General features: G+C 35.0%; 1 protein-coding gene across 2 annotated transcripts in view; it reads right to left on the bottom strand.

Moving 5' to 3' along the window:
- PRKD1 (protein kinase D1) overlaps positions 1-26,445 on the bottom strand; it is a 338,427-nt gene that overhangs the window by 123,528 nt on the left and 188,454 nt on the right. For both annotated transcript variants that reach the window (XM_058293627.2, XM_058293628.2), the window contains exon 2: positions 23,926-24,064. In XM_058293627.2, coding sequence (XP_058149610.1) covers positions 23,926-24,064 — 139 coding nt within the window. The remainder of the gene's footprint in view (positions 1-23,925; positions 24,065-26,445) is intronic.

The raw sequence follows: 26,445 nt of genomic DNA, 5'->3' as shown, positions 1-26,445 counted from the left end.
GAAGACGACATGAGAGGTTTTGGTTAAAATGTGAAGTATACAGAAAACTAGGAAAGAGCTACTTTTAAGATGTGAGAATCAAGTTTCATAAATTTTGAAATAAATTTTGGATTACAGGCTAAAAATAACTCCTGTGAGTCACAACTTCTACCAAGTTCACACTTTTAAATGCCTATAAGGTCTGCTAATAGGTATGAGGTCTCTTTCTGGAAATTAGAAAATGTTCTTAAAATAGATTGTGTTTTAATGTAATATTATTACAAAGTCAATAAAAAATAAATTAAAAAAAAAAAAACTTACAAAATCCAATGGATGTGTCATGATGATGGGAACGAGTGTTGTTGGGGGGGGGGGAGGGGAGGGGGATGGGGTTGAATGGGACCTCACATATATATTTTTAATGTAATATTATTACAAAGTCAATAAAAAATAAATTAAAAAAAAATAGATTGTGGTTCTGGCCCTGTAAATATACTAAAATCCAATTTTAAAATTTAAATGAGTGAATTTTAAATTAAAAAAAGATGTTTTTAAAATATCTATAAGATCTAGCAGAAAATAAACAAAAATGAATGAAGTGAATCACTTTATATTATTTCATGGCATTTTGCTTGAAATATTCAGACCACTCAATTTTTTTTGTTTTCTGTCATTGACTAGAGACATAGTTTCAGCTAAATGTTTCTGAATGATGAGAGAAATAAAGAACAAGTGCAAAGATAAGTGGTAACTCATATGAAGCCTCAATGTGAGGGAGGCAACTACAGATGATTGTGGTGAGCAACCCGAGAGAGGTCACCTATTCCAGGTGGTAGCTGGCCATGGGAGGCTGAGCCAACGTACCAGTTCCTCTGGATTTTCAAGAAAACCCTGGAGACCAAATTTTTATGAAAAATTTATATATTTTTAAAAGTTTTCTCTAATTTTCTAGGAAAAAAACCTCATCTTGTTGACCCTACAAAACCCAGTTAAAGTTTATATTTGGTCCCTGTAATACTAATTTAAGCCTACTTTTTGACAAATAGTCAAAGAAAAAAAAATCATGTCACCATATTTAAATCTATACCTACTCTGACCGTTTAATTTCAAATCTTTATAACAGGTGTTAATACATATAATTTTGAAAACTCTTCTTAGAAACTGCTCCAAGGCAGACATACATTTCTACCTAACTGGCAAATAGTATCAACACAAGTATCAGCTTTTCTATTACATACATGAATATATCTAAACAAGACTAAACATTTAACAAAAAGTTAGAATTTCATCCAAATTAGCTGTTTTCTAATATCAGGATGATCTGAATTATGCACGCCGATTTGTCTTTATTAACATTTTAAATTTTAAGAAGCTGTTTGAGGACAACAACTGATAAAGAGTATGCTGTGCCAATGCAAACAAGTATTTTATTAAAATCTATTTGCAAAATAACTTTTAGGAAAAGACAAGCCTATTTTAATATAAAAATTTGTTACATGAATTGGACTAAAGAAATTTTAGGTAATCACACAAGTTCTTTTCTGTCTCTTTTGACATGATTGTGCTTGAATTTCTTCAGCAATTTCAGCAAATGTATTTTTAACTTTAACAAACAGTAAGCGTTAATGTATTCCTGTTTGACATAACAAAATTGTATAACTCCCACAGCTTTCTACTTTTTTGATATTATATAAGAACCCTGTAATTTTATATGCCAAAGAAGACAGAGCACCTGAGAATAAATGCCTCTTCAAATTTGTAGAGCACTGTCTGAAGATGCACTATGCTTTCCTAAAAAACATAGGGTCAAAATTCACAAGAAAACAAGAAATGTCCAAATAAACTTTACTGAAATGTGTTTTTCTGATTGCCCCTTACATTTCAAATTTTTCTATAAACTGTCACATGGGATCTGTCAAAACGTAGATATTCACAGCACTAAACTTGTTTCCCCACATCAAAGATTTGGATATTTGAAACTAAGATTTGGAGGAACTAAAAAATGACATTTGAAACATAAACAAATGTTTCTAATTACTATTATCTGGATAATGAGATATGATATTAAATTTTAAATTACTAAAATTAAGGGAAATAGGCATGACTCTAGGATTTCATTTTTCAATGATGAGAGCAAAGTAACAAGCATAGTAGTGTTATTTATAAAGAAAGGATTTTACAGTTCGGGGATTCCATAAAACAAGCTTTATCAAATTCTGTCAATCTTAATAGGCTATGAAGGAACTATTAAAAATACTTAACTAAGGAAAACTTTATGTTGTAGGTGGCTTGGCCTTATTCTGAATCAATTCCCATCTTCTAGGTTGCTACTTATTGTTGTTTTTTTCCTTTATTTTTAAAGGCACTTTAAATTACATAAATGTTATATCAAAAATATAGGGAATTTCCATATATCCCACTCCCTCCCCCTCCCACACTTTCCTCCATTAACAACATTTTTCATTAGTGTGGTTCATTTGTAATCTCAAGAATAAATGCCTCTTCAAATTTGTAGAGCACTATCTGAAGATGCATTATGCTTTTCTAAAGAAAGATGAGGTCAAAATTCATGAGCAACACTGCTGAAATTCACGGCTCAACCAGTATTTGAATAGCCAGAAGATTTAAGTCTCTGAGACAAATATTTAATGGGTATAGTGCTAATTATAGGCCACTTATCTTTAAAAACCATAGGAAATTCAAATCTTCCTCAGGACTTGTCTAGCTTCCTAATAATGAAATATTTCTTATTCTTTAAATTGGGTGAGTATATTCCCTCTTCATTCTAAGCCTTCACAAACATCCAGTAAAGACATGTGATAATACCAGGGTCTCCCAGACACAGGTCCACCCAATAGGTGACTGGAATGATTGTTGGTTTGTTCTTCTTGACAGTAGACTTAAATATTATCCATTGGCCTTTAAACTAATGGCAAAATCAATGGCAACCAGGATTCTATTTATACATAAATCCAAAATCACAAGTTTCAGCCTGCATTGCCCTCATGGAGTGGAAGAAATTGTGTCTGGGACAAAGTGAGGAGGACCTTTTTTTTGAAAGCTAAAGTGCAAGTATAGATTCATGTGGCCCAGTGCAGCATTTGACAAAGTATATGCCATAGAACACTATTTCCTCAATTTTCTCAACTAATTTAATGTCATGAATATTTCCATGTCAAAACTATAGATCTCCTTCACTCTTAAAAAAAAAACTATTATATAATATTTCATGACAATATTAAAATTAATTTGGGCATTGATGGTCACTTAGATGGTTTCAAATTTCATGCTAATATCCTAGTAAAAGTATTTCCACATGTGGAGTACTTCTAAAGAATGGATTGCTAGAAGTAGAAATGCTTGGTCAAAGGCTTTGATTTTAAAAATTTTAATAGGTACTACCAAGTTGCCCCTCAAAAGAACTTTACCAATTTGTTTTCCAACCAACAGTATATGAGGTTGCACATTTCCCTGTAGCCTTGTCAGTTTTGAATATTGCTTGGGTCTTAAAAACTATATTTTTTAAATTTGCAATTCTAAAACTACAGAACAGGGTGACTATATTTTCAAATATTTATTAGTTTTTCATTTGTCTTTATATATTTTAGTTCTTCCCTTGTGACCTGCCTGTTCAGATCTTTGCATATTTTTCCTTTGCTTATTTAATTTATTCTTACAGATTCAACAGTATCACATATATATTAACTTTAATTCTTTTTCTTTTATGGCAAAGGTTTTCTCAAATCCATCACCTACTAAGAGTATATAATTTATATTTTTTATATGTTTTACTGCTCTGAAGTTTAAATGTTTTAGTAACTTTGACTATATCAAGTTATTTCCCTGTGGTTTTAGAGTTTTATGTGATACTTTGGAAGGTTTTTCAGTAAAATTTATGGACTTGAATCTTAGCTCTTTAATCTAGAATTAATTTTCTAAATGGACATCCAATTGTTCCAATGTCAACTGTATAATCCATTTTTCCACTAATTCAAAATGAAACTACATTTTTATATACAAATATGTTTCTTTCTTGACTCTACATTTTTCTACTGATCTATCTCTAAGGAAAAACCACATTGTTTTAATTATATAGCTGTATAATATGTTTTGCTCTCTGAAAGAGTAAGAAGCCCTGTATCATTGCTTTGGAACATTTTCTTTTTATTCAAATTTTACTATAAAATTTTAAATTCTATAGAAAAATAGCACAATGAACTCCCATATACCCAATACCAGGTTCAAAAATTATTAGTTTTTTGATATTTACCACATTTGCTTTGCCTGTCCCTTTTTTACTATATTTTTTCTTTTTTTTTTTCATTTCTAATGCTTAAATACAATTTCTTTTTATTATCTTAACGTCATTAGCTAAGACCTACTGAACAATATTTAATAGTGGTAACATTCAAGAAGTCTTCCTTGCCTTATTTTTGACTTTTATAACAATAATTCTATTCCAACTTCATGGCTAGATGCTTAGTACAGGTTCCCTAGACATATGATTTATCAAGTTAATGATACTTACCTTTATATCTGGCTTCCTACAGCTTTATCTCAGGAATAGATACAAAGCTTTCATCACCTACTGAGAAGAGTATATCATTTTTCTCTTTTAATCTATTAATCTGGAAAATTACACTAAGAAATTTTCAGAAAGTGTACCATCTTTCACATTTGGGTTAATCTTATTTATTAGATATTTAAAGGTATTGGTAAAAGTCATGCATAGTACTCTTTTTAATCTTAAGTAATTCCCTTATTATACTTTCTTGAGAATTATTTTACAATTCGACTTATAGGCTCTTGAGTAGAATAATTGATTATTTTGAAACATCCTTATATTCTGATAAATACATATCATGATTTTTTTCTCCGTAGTATTTAAGTGCTCTCATTGTCATTCACTTCTAAATAGCCTATAAATTCATTGTTTCTTTCCTTTAACCGGAATTTTTAAAAATATATTTTAAAAATTTTCTAGTTGACAGATTTTTATTCTTGTGGTTTGTCCTTTAGAATTTTATTTAATTTTATTGCATTGCAGTTAAGGAACACAGCCTGGGCAGTTTCTATTTTGAGGAATTTTTTAAGATTTTCTTTGCAATGTGGTCAATTCTATGATTTTTCCATAGCTTTTGGATCATCCTTTGTCTGTTTTCACTTCTGTTATCTTGACCACATTTACTGATCCTCAGTCCATAAAGCTTCCCCAGTTAAATCCAGAAATCTTCTATCGTTTTCCTTGCAAGACTGTGATAACACCCATGACTAAGTGTATCAGATTATGGACTGAAGGTATATTCCCTTTTAACTCATTGCTATTCATCCTTCATGAACTCTACTTTCACTCTGTTAAGCCCCACACTATACCAGGCATGGCAATTATATTCTCAGGCTGCTATTTGGGTATTCAGAGCATGCATGATGCTATAAGTGAATCTCATACTCTGTTGGGTTTTGGGGTTGTTTCTAGTGTTGTTAACTTAATTGATTATATATATTACTTCTGATATTATAAGTTTTGCCAGAAAATGAAACATGTAGTATTACTTGAGCTTCTTAGTTAGGCAGAGAAAGAGATAACAAATGTGAAAGTATTTTAAAGACTACTTTATTATCAATAGAAAATGAGAAATTAATAAGATGTAGTAGAGGTTAGAAAGGGAAGATATAGGAGTACATTAGAGAAGATGATATGGTTTATATTTCATATTTTTCTCATCTTAGAGCCTATGTACTCAAATAAATATATGTCAATGGATGAACTTTTTGTATGTAATGATTGGCTAGTCAAACAAAGATAAATGAGACACTGGGGAATAAACATCTATAGGGATATTTCACAGCAAAGGTATGGGCTCAAGACCCACCCTCAAATTCTTCTTTGTGAATCAAGATTTGAATACCTTTGGTCATGGCTCTTCAGCCAAAACATATAGTCTCTCCTCTACCCCAAAATACATACAAAATTTTCTTGCCCACATCACAGTGGGCAAGAAAATACTTTCATGGAGTACTGGGTTCTAACAGTATCAAAATGCTTAGGAAAATATGGCTCTTATATTTTAATATTCCTTATGATGGGTGTGAATAGGACCACAATAAAAATGAACAACAGAATATAGCCCCAAAACTTTTTGGTAAAGGACTGAGAGTGAAAGGTGAGAATGAACAGGAGTGTCTAAGTGAAGAGAAAATCACCTCGCTTTCTACAGTTGAGAGAGATCAAGGGAAAATATAAAAAGATGACCCATGGAACAAATATGAAACACATAATTATGGCATAACTACAGAGATAACCCACCACCAGAAATATGTTAAAGATTATTCAACTCCATAGCATGGTCTCTCACCTTTGTACCATTATCCAGAGATTGTATTCTTCATACTTGGACAAATAGCATTTGGCCTTTAGTTCAATTAAACTCTTCATATCTCTTGCCAAAGCAAAACTCTAATCTATAGCAAATGACTATCCTACATCGAATGAGAGAGAATTTCTTTTGTGATTGGAGAACTATACTCTATGGAAGCCATCAAAGAGCCTTCAAAGACAGCAAAGATCACATAAGATGCATCTGACTCCTAAGCCCTCACCACTACACTTAACAGTTTCCCCAACTTCCCAGTGCTTTTTAAATCCAAATCTCAAGAGCATTCACATGGGAGACTGTTTCCCCTTGGTAGTAACAGGTTTTGTTTTCTTTTGCTTGTCTTCAGTGAGACCTCAAACTTCCACTAAGTTCAATGACCTTATATACATGCAAATTTACTCCGATATTTTAAATGGGTTCATTTTGTCTTCATGTTTTGAATAGATGGTATAGGGTCAAACTTTTAATATGTTGTAAAATATGAGAGACTTACCAAGATGAATTTTATATATTACTTGTATACATACACACACACACACATGATTCAGTCCATGCAATTTTTGCCTTCTCACAACTAAAGAAGTAGTACTGTTAGATCAATAATGTACTGCATAAACATGTATAAGTTAAGGAACAGAGATAACTTTGAAATGGCAAAAACAATAGCTTGTTCTGCTGCAACAGGATCAAAAGCATATTGCACTTGGGGCATTGAAAAGTGTATATCACCAAATTCTTTGAATTTCATTGGCATGTTATCCTTGAAAGAGGATAATATAAATAATGTTCCTTCCTTAAGGAGGTCTCAAGAATAAAGTTTACTGCCATATTGTTAACACTCTAATCCTTATATTTGATAGATCTTAAGCAATTGTAAATTAGGGTTATGTACTGTGGTGGCTTAGAGTTATGTACCCAAGGAAAACATGTTATTAATCTTAATCCATTCCTGTGGGTGTGAATCCAATGTGAATAATACCTTTTGATGCAATTACTTCAGTAAAGGTGTAAGGCATAACCCAAATGAATTAGGATGGATTTACTCTTATTACAGAGGCCTTAGAGAGAGAGCGATAGAGAGAGAAGCCATGAGGAGCAGCCAGAAGCTAGATATCAACCGCACCCAGAAGAGAAAGGAAAAGACTCAGCCATGTGTGGTGCCATGTGATGGAAAAGCCAAGGAATCTCAAAGACTGCTGGTCAACCAATAGAAATCTGCCTTGGGAAGGAGCAACATTTTAGCCTCTGGGTCCAGGAGCCAATAAATTCCTGTTGTTAAGCCAACCCATTTTATGGTATTTGTTTTAGCAGCAGCAACCTAAAACAAATATGAAAGATCTCCAAGTTATATTTAATACAAAATCCTTCCTCTACCAAACTTTTATTCTCTAGAAAGGCCAAATTCTCCCCATTTGTTTTATTTTTATTGAGATATAATTAATATATTATACAGTTCACCCATTTAATGGGTTTTTTTCATACAATCATAAGATTGTGAACCCTAACCACTATCTAATACCAAACATTCTCATCACCTTAAAAAACCAAACAAACAATAAAAAACCTCATATTCACTAGCACTCACTCACCTCTTCACCCACATTCATCCCTACCCCTGCCCACAGCAAACACAAATCTGCTTTCTGTCTCTGAAGATTTGCTGAATCTGGATATTTCACATAAGGGACTCACATACTAAGTTACCTTTTGTGTCTGGCTTCTTTCAAAGAGCATAATATTTTCAAGGTTCATTCATGATGTAGCCTGTCTCCGTACTTCATTACTTTTTTGACTAATATTCCATTTTATGGAAATACCACATTTTATCTATTCATTCATCAGTGATGGACATCTGGGTTGTTTCTATTATTTGGCTACCTTTGTATAGAAAATTTGAGTGAATGAACATGTTTTAAATTCCCTTGGGTGCAAACATAGGTATTGGATTGCTGGGTCATACGGTAACATTTTGATTAAGGTTTTGAGAAACTGGCAAGCTGTTTTCCAAAGTGGCTGTACCAACAAAGCATGAGGGTTCCAATTTCTCCATATCCTTGCCAAACTTGTTATTGTCTATTTGATTGCAGCTATCCTAGTGGGTCTAAAGTCATATCCCATTGTGGTTTTGATTTGTATTTCCCTAATGATTACTGAAGTTAAGCATCTTTTTGAGAGTTAACTTGTCATTTCTGTATCTTTTTTGGAGAAATACCTGTAATATTCAAATCCTTTGCTCATCTTTTCATTTTGTTTCTTCATTTATTTTAAGCCTTTTAAAATACCGTGGGAATTCAATTCATATGTTCTTTATTCTTGTTCACTAAGGAAGGTTTTTCAGAAATTCTATGGTTAGATGACATTAAAGTTACGAGTTTAAAAAAAAACAACTATACAAACATTATCAATATTCCTCTTTGGATTGACAAGCTATAATAATAAGGTTCCAAAGTGATTATTATCCATATCTAATTTAAATTCAAATCTGACTTAAGTAACCATGATGAAAATCAGTATAAAGGTTTAATACATTTAATAATAATTATTTAGTGAACATTTATTGTCAGATGGTATGCAAAGCACTGGAAAGATGATAAACATTAATTCATGTAAGTGCTTCAAAGAACTATATCATTTAATACTTACAAAAATTCTGATATTATTACTACATTTACAAATCATATAACCATGGCCCCTTCTCTTACAAAGTATGGTCTACTTTAAGATTATAGTTCTAATCTATTTTAAGATCATAGTTTTTAATCACAAATATGATTAAATGTGATTAAAAACAGTGTGTGATAAAGTTAATGATGGGAGTTCCTGGTGGCAAGGGCCCTGACCCAGACTTAGTGGTTCATGTAAAACTTCTGGAGGCCGATGTACTTGCTGAGTCATGAAAGATGAAAAGAAGTTATCCAGGCAAATCGAAAGGGGACAGGAATGCACACCAACAGTACAGATTGAAGGATCAGCAGGTATAAAGGTTTAAAGGGACACTGGAAGCAAGTCAGGCCATTATAACATGCTGGGGAAAAAAGGTTTCATATGCTCATAAACTAGAGTCGGGCAGGAGTAGGGAGTTGAACAAGAGAGATGGTTGGAGAGGTAAAAAAGAGTCAAATCATAAACAGTCTAAGTGTGTTATCCTCATGCCTTTGAAGGACTTTCAATAGAGGAATGACACAATCTAATTTATGCTTTGGAAGGATTACTAGGGTATAACTCACAGAAGCATGGAAGAGAGGAACAAGACAAGAGAAAAGAAAATCAGTTAGGAAGCTGTCGCAGTGATACCGTTGGGAGAATATGGTAACTCAAACTAGAACGTAATAACAGGTATGCAGCTATTAAGAAGTGATTCATTAGACTCAGCCATTCAAATAAAATGCATTGTGCTTGCTAGTGTCAGACACTGTTTTAGCACAGGGAATATACCAATATAGAAGAAAAATAATGCACCTGCCCTTCTAGAACTTGAATTCTAATGGGAAAGAACAATAAATGATAATTTATGGCCCATATTTATGGGTCCAGCATCATCCATATTGCCTACCAGTTTCTGGCATACAGCCAAACAACAATAAACAAGGCTTACCTCCAAATTGTTATCATATCCTCCATTTCTGGCAATTTTGTGACTTCTGAGTCACAACTCCATGCTTGTATATGAATCTCATTATCTGACCACTTCATTATATTAGTAACTTTTTCTGGACTTCTAAATATAGCCTGTCTCTATCATTTCCTGAATGTTGATGTACGTTCCTGGACTTGTTACCTATTAATAATCTTAAGATGATCCAAGGGATCTTTCAAGTGGATCTATTACTGACCCTGTGATGACCTTTTGAAAATACCTGGCTTTAACACTTCAATATTCATTAACTGCCCACCTCTTCTGACTGCAGCTCCAATTGACCATCAAAGATAAATTTTCAACCTCCCATTTGGGGTTTGCTTCTTGTTTTAGAAGCAGATTTGGTTTAAAGGTGTATTAGTATGTGAATTATTTTATCCATGGATTAATACACCGTGGTACTCTCATCAAACAGTCGAGACAACAGTAGGAGGGACAGTGTAATGGGATAACACTACCCTTCAGGCAAACAGGTAACAATGAAAGTATCTTCTAGAAAAGAGGAGAGTTTAGGAAAATGAATATTTAAAAGGTAACAAAAAGAAGTAGGGGAGTGGATGTGGCTCGAGTGGCAGAGTGCCAGTGACTCACATAGGAGGTCCCAGGTTCATTTCCTGGTGCCTCCTAAAAATAACAACCACAAACAACAACAACAACAACAAGCAAACATATAAAAAAAACAACTCAGGGGACCTGATGTTGCTCAGTGGTTGAATGCCAGCATCCTGGGTTTAATTCTCAGCCCCAGTACCTCAAAGAAAAAAAAAAAAGGAGGGATGATTATTTTGCATGTCTTCAGTGGACAAAATGAGTGACAGAGAAAATGTGGTCACTATCAGGATTTGAAGTCTGAGTGTCTTTGTTTTTGTAAAAATCAGAACATTTAAAAATTAATTAAAAGAATGATAAGGTGGCCATGATGCAAAATAAGAGGTTTGTCTAAATTTTTCTTTTACCTATTATCAGTCTGAATAAGGGAAAGAGACCAAGCATTCTTATATGTTATAACATTTATTTTTTTAAAAAACTGTAGCTCTTTAAAGATAAAACTACAATCTCTCCTAGAGGATAGTCATCAACTTTTATATTTATTGCAAGTCGTGTTTTTATGCAAATTATTACCTTTTTCTGCAATCAATGGGCTGAGTTTCTTTAATTTGTACTATAATGCATGAAAATTCTTTTAAAAGTATATTTCCTTTGTTTATGGTACATTCAAATCTGAGTAGAAGAGGTTCCTATACATACTAATTAGCACCCGCTTCAGAAGCAGATTAGTTTCTGGAGTGAAGGAGTTTCATAACGAGTTAGCTTATTCACTACAGAGTATGCTTTATTATTGTAAGTAATGAGTAAGTAATAAGGAAGATGTGCAATTTACTTCCCTAAATAAAAGGAGAAAAACATAAAACAAATATTTTACAATTTTTGCTGCCTAAGGATCATACCTACTTAACCATCCACAAGAAGGATTTCAATGTATAAGTTTTAAAATCTCATCTAAAACAACAACAGAAAGTGCAAGGAGAGGATTATTACAAATTTTAAGACAGTGAAGAGGAAGTGAGTCAGAAGAAGGCACACAAAGGGTTTGCAGTGTGCAGTGTTACAGTATTTTGCCCTAATTCTTCAGTGGGATGATTGTCTATGATGGTGTTTATATGTGTTTACAATTATTCTTAAAACTACGTGTATGTTATTCTTAAAGCTAAACATGTATGTATGGATATATATTCTTTTATATATGTTTAATAAGAAAAGCTAAACTCAAAAATATTACTATGACAATCAGCACTAACACTAATGTTATCAAATTTAGTAAAACAAAACAAAACACCTAAAATTGGGTTTTGAATAGGTAAGTGAAGAAGTGACTCATCTTCCTTACAGAAGAATTCCCTTTAGTTATATGTAGATACTCTCCCTACCCCACCCCTACTTCCCCTACTTGAGAGTGGGCATGACTTAGTGACTCGCTTCAAGGAACAGAGTAGGGAAAGGGAAAAAAAGAAACTTAGCAGTGGAGAGACCTGGAGAACTCCACCTTAGTCTAGTGGTAAAGGTGAATGGCATGAGAGATGTCATGTGGCTACCAAGGAAGCCCTGATAGAAGGGATGAGAAGGGTATTTCACCTCCATGGTATTCTTTCAAAACACCCATACCCCCAGTTTAATCATGAGAAAAATATCAGACAAATTCAAATTGGGGGACATTCTACAGGGCACCTGGCTAGTACTCCTTAAGATTGTCAAGGTCATCAAAAACAAGGAAATTCTAAGAAACTGTCACAGACAATAGGAAACTGGGGAATTACGTCAACCAAATGCAATATGGTTTCCTAGACTGGATCATGGAATAAAAGAGGACATTAATGGAAAAACTGGTAAGTTCAAATAATGTACCGATGCTGATTTCTTAGTTTTGACAAGTGTACCATGGCAATATAAGATGATGACATTAAGAAATACCAGCTCTCTGTACTACTATTGCAACATTTCTGTAAACCTAAAACTATTCCAATATAAAACGTTTATTTTTAAAAAATAAGATTTTGACTACTGACTCCCTTCTTAGGGTGGTATCATCTATGAAGGCCAATTTGATTTTCACAGATAAAAGTGTTTGCACTTGTCTTGCTCATTCTGTATGTGAAGTACTCCAGGAGATCAAAAATAGATTTCAGGCACTAGACCTGGCAAACCAATACCTCTGCTCAGCACTAAATATTTGTAAAGCATAAAACCAGCAAGAATAGAGATTTAAACATGAGATAATCCCTAGATTTCTGTTGACCTTGAAGGGCAAGATGAATCTATTTGGCTCAATATATAAACATTACATATTTTTTCCTAGGTGGAAAAGGTAGTATCTTAAGGCTATGAGAATTAAGCAAACATTTTTCATTAAGATATTGTAATCATTGTTTTATAAAATGCCATGAAGTCTAATGTCTTCTAAGAGTGTAAAACAGGCAGGGCTTTGACAATTATGGTAAAGGAAAAAAATAAAATTTTAACTTTGTAAATTGAAAATTACAAAGACATAACAAAGACACTGCATTGACCGGTTACTAACACAGTAATAAAACTAGATGAAACAAAATACTATAGAATGAAAGAGGTAAATAAGATAGTGGAATGATGGATTTTTTTCCCCCTTCATCAGTAGTTAGAAACCATTACAAGCAAAATGAAACTAGTGCTTAGTCTTGTAATTTTGGAAATTTCCCAATTATTTCAACTCCTTAAAAACAGAGTTAATATATGTGTTTTTGTTTTTTTTCAAATTGAGATCCATTTATGAAGGCTTAAATTGCCAAGCAAAGAATATCAGTCAGAAACAAGTACTTGCTGAGTGACTACCATATGTCTGGCACTGAGCTAACTGCTATTTGGAATTTTAAGTGTAACATACAGTCTTTCAACTTTACTATCATTAATCTCATTGTAGATGTAAGTTAAATGTATGAGAAGTAAATCCATTTTAGCAAGTGTATGTCATACTTGATCATTACTTTTCATGCCCTAATTTCTGTCAGGTCAATTTCTGTCAGGTCAATTCTCACAAATATAAATCATTTTTTAAATGTGTGAAATTCATTTGGTAAAAGATGTTATATGGGAGCAACACTAACACACAGCCAATGAATTCCACCTAAACCAGAGATTCTTAACCTTTTCTATTCCATGAACCCCTTTGCCAGTCAGGCATAAACCACAGACCCCTTACTAAGTCCACACTATACTGTGTATTATTTATAAATATATCATACCTGCACCAATGCGTCCTCATAAGAATGTTTATCTGAATTTCATTTCAAGCTTACAGACTCCTTGTTAAGAACACCTACCCGAAATCTTTAAACTCGTATGAATAATGAAGTGCAAAGTATAGAGAAAACCAATTTCAAATGATCACCTTGAATTTCAGAATGGGCATGTTTAGTCACTATAAAGAAATGTGCCTTTAGATGAGTAGAGTGGGCAGAGTGCGCCATATCAGAACTTTACTTTGTATGTTGTCTATCACTCCTAAACAATCCAATTGTGGAAAACACAGTGAAACAAGGGATGCTTTTTTCCTAGAATCACAGGATTATTATGGGAGGGAAAACGACCTTTTTCTTATCTTTTTTTTTCTCTTTTAATAGAAGACAAAATACTTAGTCTCATTGAGAATTCCCTGCACAGCTCTGCATCATCATGTTCTCATGAATAACAAAACATAATGATCAACACCTCAAAGAAACTTCTGGGTAACATAAAAATAGAATAAAATGAGACCCAGGGTTAGCCAGAAATTTTTCATTTTCTGGAAACTGAAAAGCTGAAATTGCTTCAGAAAAAAAGGAATTCAGATTTTGATCCCAATCACCAATCTTGTATTAAATATATAAGAAGTAAAGGAGATATTATACATATTTATGTGTTGACTTAACTTTGATCCTGAAGTACACACTGGTAACAGATTATAGATGTCTCAAATGTACTTAGAAAAGTGGGGGGTACAAATACATCTGCTGTATTTTTGCTGTAGTTTAGCTCTTTTCAAATACATCTTTCTATTTTATTTCTCCATACTGGTATAATGAATAGTGCTACTGCTGTTTAAGACTTAAAACAGCTGCATCTCTAATTTTGGCAGATTATGAGAGATTTTTATATGGATTGCATGTTAAAAGCAAATAAAGGACATAACGACCAGCAGAAAGAGACTGCTGGGCAGATGGTGGCATGAGTTACTGAACTGAAGTGTTATGTCCCACCAATCACGGAACATCAAAACAGGAATATTTGGCAATTGTTCAAGTACAGCCCAACCTTTCACGTCAAATAAAACTAAGTCATGTCCATGAAGACATGGAATAGCCATTCGGTAACCTATCTCCAGTTGGCTTTAGTTAACATAGGTAGCCTTCAAATAATTTATTCCACTGATTTGATGGTATATGCAATTCTGCCTTTCCTTTCTTTCTCTAGGCTCTCTTGTTACTCATTTACATATATGGCTGGATAAGAAAACAAAGTGTATGTTCTCATTTTCCCCTTTACTAAGGTGATTATCAGTGTAGAGAAAGAGGTGAGAAAGTCATTCCAAAATGCCCTCATAGTAAAAAGGGGAATCCACCCATATAAGATCATGAAATAATCTTGATCAATATGGATCTGGATTGATTAATATGGATAAATATTTAAAAACTGCATTCAGAATGTTACTATGTAAATTTCCAAAACTTTGTATATTTATTTTTTACATCTGTATAGAGGCAAGTCAAGAGAAAACCTATATAAAAGATACTACTATTGACCATATCATTTTAAATAATATTGTTTGTTTCTGTGACTCATCTATTTGGGTTCCTCTAATGTATCAAATCTTCACGTTTCAGAGTGGGATTTTTATAGATAAACCCCCACTAATTCACAGTTAAATCTAGTTAAAAATGTGGATTAATTAGACACCTACATGTATTTTTTAAGCCAATTCACATTAAAATGTAGCATTCTTAATACACAATATCCTTTCAGTTCCTGACCTCCACACTACAAAGCAAATATAAGGAACTTTTGGTCACACAGCTACTAGAGAATAGAGAAGAAAAGTCCCCTTTGTGTGGTTTTCATTGCTGCTGTGTTCTTTCCCTGTTTATCTGGATGACAGAATTCTGTCCTCAATTAGAGAAGTAAGAGATGAAAAGAGAAGGAAAGGAGAAACTATGGTTTCTGGCTGGATATCCAGTTGCCAGATGGTGAAGAACTAGGCCTTCGGCTAAATCTGTGTGAAGAAAGAGGCTTCATATGTCCTTCCCTGAAAACCACGGTATGTACACTGACAGAGATCTATGGAGAATTAGACTCTACTTCTGGAGCATATGACTCAATTTTTCCTATATGTCTTGCCAGCTGACCCTGAGGCACAGACAGCTGTTCTGGTAGATGGATAAAGCCTCAGAGTTCCAGGGTGGGGGCGAGAGCGGGGAGGTGCAGCAGGAAAGGTCAGCCAGCACCTTAGGATAGCAGTCCTTATTCCTTTGACTCTGAAATGTAAGGACAGAAATTGAGGACAGTTTCAGGGTCACTACTGATGAGCACACATGCATTTATGGACAGGCGAGCCTCCAGGTGAAGAGGAGACAATGGATAAGTTGATGAAGCGAAGTGAAATTAGTACTGGGGGCTAATAAAAAGGAGTGATTACTAAATACATTTTAGAAATATAGGAAGGTTATTTGATGAGAAAAGAACAATGTTGGGGAAATTGATTGACAGACGGAATGAACTGAGTAGAGTAGCAATTTGGTTTACTTGGTCATGCTGATGAGCACAATCCAGGACCGTAGTGATTTACAATCTAAGAACTATAGGGGCTAGACAGGAAAAGTCATTGGCATTCTATGAGTTAGCTCTCATTTTACATGAGAAATGTTATGGAAGAAACTGCAGTTTTGAAAGAGTAACTGACTTTCTAAAAAGTTTCAATAATTAGTTTTTGACAAGATTGGGACATAGCAAGAGTCCAGATTTTAAAAAGGTTTAGTTAGATGACTGTAAAAATGGTATTAGTAATAGATGAGGCCCAGGAGATCCAGGGGTAAGCAGTGAAACTCAATTTCCGAAGAACAGCAGCATCTGAGTTATTCATTTATTTGTGGGTTTATTTATTTCATAAAATCAAGTGTCCATTCATTCATTCATCCATTCATTCACATAACAAAGAGGCACTGACAGCATGTGGTATGGCAGGTCATAAGGATTCATACATAAAAGGAGATGGTTCCAATTTCATGAAATGTGTATTCCAAAGGGGAGGAGGTAGGATGAGAGGGTTGGAGACTTCACATTTACCAGCAACTTGCGTAATGCTGTACAGTTTTTCTCATGAAATCTACAGCCCAGTCCCTAGGAGATATTATTATTACATGTTACAGGTGATGGATCATGACTCAAGGAAGTGAGGTGACTTGAGCAATGTTATAATAAGAAATAAATAGCAGAACTTAGAATCAGACCAAAGCCTTTGACTGGAAGTCCACTGTTCATCAAATTGAAGTTATATGGACATATGCCACAAAAAATATTATGCATACCTGTGAGTTAATATATGTAAAGCACTTAGAACAGGACCTAACACATCATAAATTTATATATATATATATATATATATATATATATATATATAATGTACACCCTTTTATCATGATCATGATCATTTCTGAAAGTTCAGCATGGAAGAGAGTCATATTTATGTAAAATTAAACTGTTAGAGATAAATAATGGAGCAGAATACAAAGTGTACACACAATTTTCATAGCCAACAGAAGCCTTCGAAGAACTTTTCATTTTAGAGTTCCCCTCATGCCATATCCAGCCTGGGCAGAATCAGTTCACTCTACCTTCACGTTAGGGGTGCTTGGGTAAAAATAGAGAAGTTGTATGCTGTTGTGACATATCTTTCTGGAGAATCTATTCCACAAAGAGACAAAGAACCAAGACAACAATCAATGTGAGGAAGGAGCGCTCCAAGCTTCCATACCCCATTCAGGTGACCAGTGGGAAAATGTGGCATATCTGTGCACACATTCCAACCTGCCCATTCTTCAACATTCTCTTTTTCAAAATGGCATAGTGTCGGACAAAGAACTAAAACCAGGTTTACTGGAAAGATAGGATAAAAAGAGAATTAATACTAACCACAATAAAAAGGAAATGCTGAAGCCACACTTAACATAAACCATACTTAGGAGAAAAGAGAAATGACCTGTAATCTTACATTTAAAATTTCCACTGTTGCGAAACCACCCACACAAATAAAGGCAACTGAAGTTGGGCGGGCAGGAATTGGCATCACTCAGCCTGGGACATTTAGAAGTCCAAGAACAATTGCAAGGAAATATAAAGTAAGTATAAAAGGCCAAGTCTTTTATAACATTAATTACCCAAGCAGTATTAGGTCTAGGGAGGTGCTTTTCATGATTAATACTACTTTCTTAAAAACAAAAAACAAAACTTATCTATGTAATAGTACATGCTTGGTAAAATAATAATGTAGTGATTTAATATATCAGTCTAGGGCAGGAGTTAACCTTTTTTTGTTCCACAGACCCCCTTGCCAGGCAGGTGAAAACCACAGACTCCTAAGTCCACATTATTATTTAATAAATATATCACGCCTGCTCCAACATGTCCCTACAAGAATAATATTTCTCTGAATTTCAATTCATGCTCATGGACCCCTTGTCAAGAATCCCTGGTCTAAGGGCTTTTCTAGTCTACTTATATTTCTGGGGGGGATAAAACACTGGCAAGCAATGTGTTATTAATATATCTGAAAGAAATGGATATGATTGGTACAATTCTTTTTAGAACAATAATTTGTTTTAAAGAGGTAGTTCTACTTTCTATAGAAGAATGTTGTTTCTTGCTAGAATGTTCTTATCATGAATTTTTTTTCTGGCCTATGTCTTAAGTAGTGTGATGGTTAGGCTAATGCATCAACTTGGCCATGTAATGGTGTCCAGTTCTTAGTAACAGACAAACACTGTCATAAGGATCTGTTAAACGCAAGGCACTATTGCAGTTTTGCTCAGAGTTGTGAAATTATATAGTAGAAGCCTGGTTAAGGAAAGGCATAGTTACTTTAACATTTTATATATTATATTGTAACCCTATATATAAAAGCCTCCAGAGTTTTCTTAAAATGCTCACAGGTTGCATGACTATGCTTATTAAATATTATATATTCTTTCTGAGGAAGCAGAGGATAATGGTTCTGTGATAAAATTCTTGTCAATGGATACTGTGGCTCATTGGTGTTTTGATTTTACTATGCCATCAGTGTTTCCCTGAAATAACAATTATAAGAATTCTTTAAACATGTCCTCATGAATTTCTGTTTGCTGGTTCAAGTTCAAAGGGCTAAACTGAAGTTGAAGTGGTGTGAACTGAACACTCAAAATCAAGCTCTGGTACTACTCCATACTGCTCTGGAACGTAAGCAAGTTAAAATGTGGATTCCACAGCTTTTATGATTGATATCTGCCTTCTTATATGCCAATAGTGCTTGTGAGAGAAACAAAATTACTTATGCAAACGAATTCAAAAGATTGAGATAAAATATATAAAAATATTTCTCTTATATGATAGAATATAACTTCTATTTTATATGGCTCTAAATGTTCTCTTCAGTGAGAGAAATGTGATCTATTTGTAGAGAGATTGGATACCCCCTCTCAGACCATTGGCCCTTTGGGATGGCCTGGAGCAGAATCCAGCATGGACTGTGCTGCACCAACACACCAGATGCTCAGAGGGGAAAGAAAATATTCTGTGATAAAATGTGGTTGGGAAGTTATTCTGGAGAGCTATGCTTCACGTTAGCATGCACAGACGTTCTGAAGAGTCCAGAGAATTCCTTTAATGTTGTTAACTCAATATTTCTCAAAGTTGTCAGATTTTGTCGTATGTTTAACAATCATAATCATCAGGAGGAAAGGTAATTTAGAGAGTTAGGAGGGACGTAATCATAATAGCTAACATTTATTGAATAGTCACTAGGTGTAGAATCTCTCCAAAGTGTTTAACATGCATCAATGTATTTTTTAAATATAAATAACAATGACTATCCCCTCCCCCGGGAGATGGCTCTCTCATCTGTTTGCCTCGTGTTTGTGTTTGTTGTTGTTTGCTTTGTTTTGTTTTGTTTTTTTGCTCATTGTCTGCTTTGTTTTCTCTTTAGGAGGCACTGGGAACAGAACCCAGGACCTTCCAAGTGGGAGGTGGGCGCTCAACTGCTTGAGCCACATGCGCTCCCTGTTTTTTTTTTCTTTTTCTTTTTTGTTTTTTTGCTCATTGTCTGCTCATTGTTTCTCACTGTTTGATTGTTTTCTTTAGAAAGCACCAGAATCTGGACCCGGGACCTTCTGTGTGGGAAGTGGGCACTCAACTGCTTGAACCACATCCATTCCCCATAATGTATTTTAATTTTTGTAATAACTTTACAAGTTAAGTCCTAGTGTTGTCCCCATTTTACAGATGAGTAAACTGGGGTACAGAATAACAAAATGTTATAGCAAGTATATAAGTAGCAAGGAATGGAGAAAGGATATGAACCAGATGGTCTCACTTGGGAAATTATACTCAATCACTATTCATACCACTTTCCTTAAAGACTGAAGAAAACAGAATCCATGCAACATTAGCACTATATGACACCTTTATCCAACATAAGCTCTTTGCTTCAGTAAAAAACAGACAGACAAACAAAAAACCCTGAAGCCCAGAAGTTATGCGACTTGTAAGAAGTCACAAAGGAGACTAATGGTACTACGTGGCCAAGAAATCAGTTCTCAGCCACGCAGGGCACAACTGAACCATTTGGCAAGTACATTGGACAAAGTATGAAGCAAGACTTGGGATGGTAAAACAGATACTTAATCACGCTTAGATGACAGTAGCCCTCCTCAGATTTCTCTTCATTTTATCGTTCTCCTTCATCAACTACACCCATAATCCAAAATTATGTGTCTTTAATTTTACCTCCAAAGTATTTCTTGACTTCCTTTCTCAGTTTTGGCTGTTCTGTAACTGCCTGAGTATAAATCCACATCACCTCTGCCTGGGCAATAACACCAGTTTTTTAGTGAACAAATCACCATACATAGAAACAGCTTTTTGCAAAAGGTATGAAATAATAGAGCATAATCTACGATAAGAACATAACGGATAAAAGTATGCAAGAAAAACATGGATTTTTACCATAAATCAAAGACAAAGGAGAGAGTCAACATCTTGCTCTCACATTTTGAAATTGTGAATTTACCTGAGAAAATTTTATAGTCTTTATCTCTTCTTCATTTATCACGGCACACCTGAGTGCCAATGATTATTAGAGATAAAGCCCAAAATAAACACGTAAACAGTACATGTTCCATCTTGTGAATGCTGTCCTGTTATCCATTTGCTTTCTAATGGCTAAATTACCAAGCTTCCATACAGACCCATCACAAAGAAGACTTCAGATAAACTCCATAAACTTTGTTTTACAGTTCACTACCATACACTTAAACTTGTTTTTGGCTTTGGTAAGAGAGATTTCCATTTGCAATGTTTCCCTACTCCTTAACAACAATCACAATGCTGTTCCTTTGCTTAACAGATGAAGATGCGCTGTCATTAGTGGGGGTGGGGTGGGGGTGGTGGGGAACTTCCACACAGCTCTTTTTTTTTTCTTCTCCATAACACACTCATCCACCTGTGAGCAATCCTTTCCTGGCTTACTGGGCCCAAAAGTACTAGGTATCACAAGCCATGTTTTTCAGAAAGAAAGGTAAGGAAAAGAAAAACAGTAAACTCTTGAGGACCACCTTGATTTAACTCTCAAAGCAGCTAAGAGACAATGAAAGGCCTCAATAGAAAATGACATCAGCAAGAGAAAATTTTTGATGTTGTCTGAAGAGAGGAGAGTATTTAACCTTCTTCAAAATTATTTTTCCAGATATTCTCACATTTTAATACAGTCTTATGTCAGTAAATATCTAGAACTGGCACTGAAGTACGAGAGGACGATTTCACTCAACTCTTTACTAAGAGAGTAGGAAGGTAAAAGGCAAGTCGGCCCAGACTGAAGGGAATGACGTGTCACCTTCAGGAGAGCCAGACTGCAAGTAAAGCTAGAAGACGGGGAAGAAGGAAGGAATATCAGGCATTTGATCACAACAGACTCAAGGCCTAAATGGGTATGGGGAAAGAGGTAAGAAGAAAGAGAAAGAAACAACCGAAAGATGGAGGGGTGGGCAGGATTAAGAGAAAAATTTGTTTAACATTAATTGAGCAAATCACAATGCTAAACATTAGTGTGGGACAGGAGTTAGGAGAATACTGTTGCCAACAATGTCTTGAGATCTAAATGTACTTGAATAGTTTAAGGGTTGAATAACACTGGAGAAATGGGGCTATGTGGGGTGAGGAAAGGGTTAAAAGGTTCCAGCTTCAAAATAATTAGATGGTTACAGCATGGCTTCTTTTAAATAACAACTAGGCAGTTGATGAGAGTTAGGGAGCCATGCCTGAGCCTAGTGGTGGGAAAGCAGGTAAGAAAGGAGGCTGGCCTTAAATACTTCCCAGCATTTCTGGCTAGGGAGACAGAAGATATAAATCAGAGAGGGCAGATGGCAAAAGAAGTGGCACCCAAGCACAATGAGAATCTTGATTTGAAAAGATAGGAGGGAAAGCAGAATGGTGTTCCTTGTATGGAAATGGAAATCTAGAGGGGTGCATCAGGTGAACTATGTGGGAAGAGCAGGCTTAGCTCACTGACGCTAGGATATCATGCAAATATGCAGCCCCTTTTGCCCCCACCCACACACAGGTTGCATTCAATTTCTCTGGTACTACTATAAAGCACTGGATAACAAAATTAAAATGGAAAGAAAAAATAAATTAAATTTAGAAATGCAATTTTAAAATTTCTCATATATTTCTGGACAACACCACAGGGAAAAAACACATTACATTATTTGCAAAGAAGCCTGTCTATGAGTTTAATATGAATTATGGTGAGAGCAGATCCAGTGTTTGATTTCCATGAATAATTTATTTCAGACAGCCCCTAGTGTTCAGAAACAGGAAACTTAGAAAACAGCTCATGTAGGCACTAGTTTTGAGAGGTCAGGTTCAGAAAGCAAATGTCAAAGGAGCCAAAGAAAAGTGAAAAAGGGAAAACCCAGTCAAAGCAAGTGACTTTTTCAAAAATATTAATAAAATCCATTAAAGCTTTTGCCTTTTGGATTTTTATTAGTAATTGGAAATCCTATATACAACAGGAAAATGATTTTTTTTTACCTAACAATAAAGTTTTTCTAAGGGATACATTTACACAATGAAAGTGTGGTAGCCCCATGAACCCACATAATGGTAGGTATTCAGTATAGACAAAGTGAATGGGATCGAATCAAAGCAAAGTAGATAAAATAAAGACAAACTGGATCATAATCAGTGCATCCAAGTTCTGAACAAGTTGAAGAGCTTAAGGGAAAAAAGTCTAGAATCACTAAATAAAACTAATAGAGGTCCTTTGAAAGGTGATTTTTCTCACCAGAATTTAGCCAAAGTAATAGCAAGAAAAGCAGGCCAGAATGGATAAAGGACACATGCAACCTGGATTTCTCAATAGTGACACTATTTTACCAAAAACAAACAAAAATCTGTATACCTCCACATTTTAATAACCATCATAGTATGGATTCCTCCTGCAACTAATCTCCAGCACTCTTTTTTCTCTTTTGAATTTAAATAGGTGCATATTCTCTGCACTGATAGGCACAGTCCTATTACTAACTTCTAAATACTCAATAGGAAACCTAAAACCTGGCAAAAGGAAAACCAGCCATTTCTCAGGGATGGAGTTTGCTTAGCCATGTTTCAGCTTTCAGTGTGATGGTGTCACATGACCTGTTCTGACCTGCTCTAATTCCTGAGCTCTGGCTTCCTCCTTGATCTTGGCTTACCTCATAGCTATTGGACTTTTGATTCTAAAAAGCCAAAGGCTTCCTAGCCCTGCTTTTATTTCTTGGCTGCCAGACATTCAGCACGTTCAGAGCCTTGCCATTTGTCTGAGTTTCAATGTTGAGCTTTTTGTTTGCTTTTGCTGCTGTCCAAATGATTCAAGGTAGTGATGAGGTTGTTTTGTTAGGGGGAGGGAGGAGGTTGGGAGAAGTGATTGGGACAATACTGAATGTGTATCAGTCAATTTCAAGGGAACTCTTTTGCTTTCCTTCCAAACTAATTTTGAAAGTTCTTAGAGACAAGCTTAAAACTCTCCTATCAGGGCAAAGTTTAATAAAGTATGCTTTTTATGTTGCTTTAAAAACATATGTGCAAGAATTCTTTAAATAGCAGTCATGTATCTATGGATAGAGAAAAAAAGTATACTACCTGACAAGACAACTTCAATAAGATCACCTTCCTGGATATCACTAGCCGTTTTCACCAGCTGAAGGATGTTTTCAGAGGTAGGGTCATGGCGAAAAAGCAGGATCTTATCATACATTCCATAGAAACCACATTCGGGAAACTGCAAATACAAACACGACAATAGTTAAATGTCAAAATCCTCCTAAATTTAAAACAAAAAATAAATAAATAGATGCCAGGGCACAAATTTGAGCTAACCGGCAAAGTTTAAATCTAGAACTTTTAATCTAGACTATTAAAAACAAAAGTGAATACCAGACTTGAAATTGACTTGACCCCAAATCAGGAAGGAAGAAATCACATTTCACAAGAGCAATCATCACCAAATGGTGTCCTAATTAAAGAATAAGACAGGAGAGTGGGATAAGAGTCAAAGAAGTTCTTGGCAGTAAGGTATTAAGAAATATAATAGATGGGAAGTGTGCATTTTCACAAGATCTATAGCATTCCTCAACCTATACCATACACATCAGAATCTTTTTACTGCAGTTCCATTACACATACCAATTACAATTTGTCAATAAGTTCAGTATTTTGGGGCATATTTGAAAATAAGAGGTGACTCGAATGTATATAGTTAAATCACCATCACCACAGATAAGATGTAAAACAAATATAAAAGTTTCATCACCCAAAAATATTTGTCCACGCTCATTTGTAGTCAATCTCTCCACAGACCCTCAGTCCCTGGCAACCACTTACGTGTCTTCTGTCCTTATAATTTTGCTTTTTCAAGAATGCCACATGGTACAGAATTCTGAGTCTGGCTATTTTCACTTGACATAATGAATCTGAGATTTACCCATGTCGTTTCACATATCATTAGTTTGTTCATGTTGATTTTTGTGTATCTTTCCATTGTATTGTATTGTATTGTATTGATACACCACAGTGTATGTATCCATTCCTCAGTTGAGGGGTATTTGAGTTAGTTCCAGTTTGGGGCTATGCGCTATTACACATAAAGCTATTATAAGTGTTCATATGTAAAAAGTTCTTGTGGTGAACATTAAGTTTTTCTTTTTCTGTGGTATATGGAAGGTATCTGGTTAACTTGACAAGAAACTGCCAACTGTTTTCAAACTGGCTGTACCATTCTGCCTTCCCAGCAGCAATGTATGAGAATTCCAGTTGTCTGCATTCTTGACAGCACTTGGTAATGCCAGTATTTTTTATTTTAGACATTCTAATAGGTTTGTAATGGTATCTCATAGTTTTAATTTCTAGTTCCCTAATGGATAGTGGTGTTCAGCTTCTTTTTATATGCTTATTTACCATTTATGTGTGTATACACATGTGTACAAATTAACATATACATATACACACATACACATATGTAGGTAAAGTACCTGATTTGTTTCTTATTGTTGAGTTTTGAGAGTTTACATATTCTTGATATAAGTTGCTTGTCATGTATGTGATATGCAAATATTTTCTCCTTCTGGCTTGTTTTTTAATTATCTTAACATTGTTTTCTGAAGAGCAGAAGTTATTAGTTTAGAATTTATCAGTTACTTCTTTATTGGTCATGCTTTTGATTTAGTAGCTAATAAAACTCTACATAACACAAAGTAACACAGATTTTCTCCTATGCTTTCGTCTTAGTTTGCCCTAATGCTATCACAAATGGTTTGGATTTACAACAGGAATTTATTGGCTCAGTTGTAATGCTAGAAATCCAAAATCTCTGTATCAGCAAGATTTGCTTTTCTCCAAAGCCTGTAGCATTCTGGTGCTGTCTTGCTGCAATCTTTTGGGTTCCTGGGCTTGCATTTCCACCTCATCTCACAAGGTGATGTCCAGCCATTTCTCTTCCAGGTTTTCTGGCGATTTTCATCTTCTGGCACTTCATAAGGTTTCCAGGAATCCAGAATAAGACCCACCTTCATACAGTTGGACCACACCTTAACCAAAAAGAAAATCTTCAAGTGGTCCTCTTTACAATGGGCTCACATCCACAACAGGCATGTAGATTAAGATCAGTTACTGAATCTGTGGTTGGTGCTGGGGTTGGCGTATACCCAGGAGACTTCAACCTCTGGACAGGCCATGTGCCAGCTGGGCCCTGTATCTCAGCAGAGTTGCAGCTCCTACCCTTCGGTTTGTTGGACTTGCACAGGTTGGCTAACAGGGAGGTGAAGGTGGTCAACCACCACACCAGGGAACTGAGAGTGCCTACAACTCTAAACAAGAGAATCACATCCATCAACCATGTGGGATCTAAGCCCCCTCTTGATATACAGGTGAAGCAGACATCACCAACCCAGGGTCCACAGGATGGAGGAATAAAATATGGATTAGAGTGAATTTACTGGTATCCTACTATAGAACTATTGTGACTAGTAACGGAAGAAACTGTCGCATTGATCTGGAGAAAGTGGCCACGGTAGTTGCTGAGGGCAGGGAAAGGGAGGTAGGGATGAAATGGGGGCATTTTCAGGACTTGGAGTTGTCCTAAATGATATTGGAGGGACAGACGCT

The sequence above is a fragment of the Dasypus novemcinctus genome, chromosome 3, assembly GCF_030445035.2.
Source record: "Dasypus novemcinctus isolate mDasNov1 chromosome 3, mDasNov1.1.hap2, whole genome shotgun sequence".
In the NCBI taxonomy this organism is placed as follows: domain Eukaryota; kingdom Metazoa; phylum Chordata; class Mammalia; order Cingulata; family Dasypodidae; genus Dasypus; species Dasypus novemcinctus.
The sequence above is the reverse complement of the archived record's forward strand: the minus strand, read 5'-3'. Positions and strand labels throughout refer to the sequence as shown.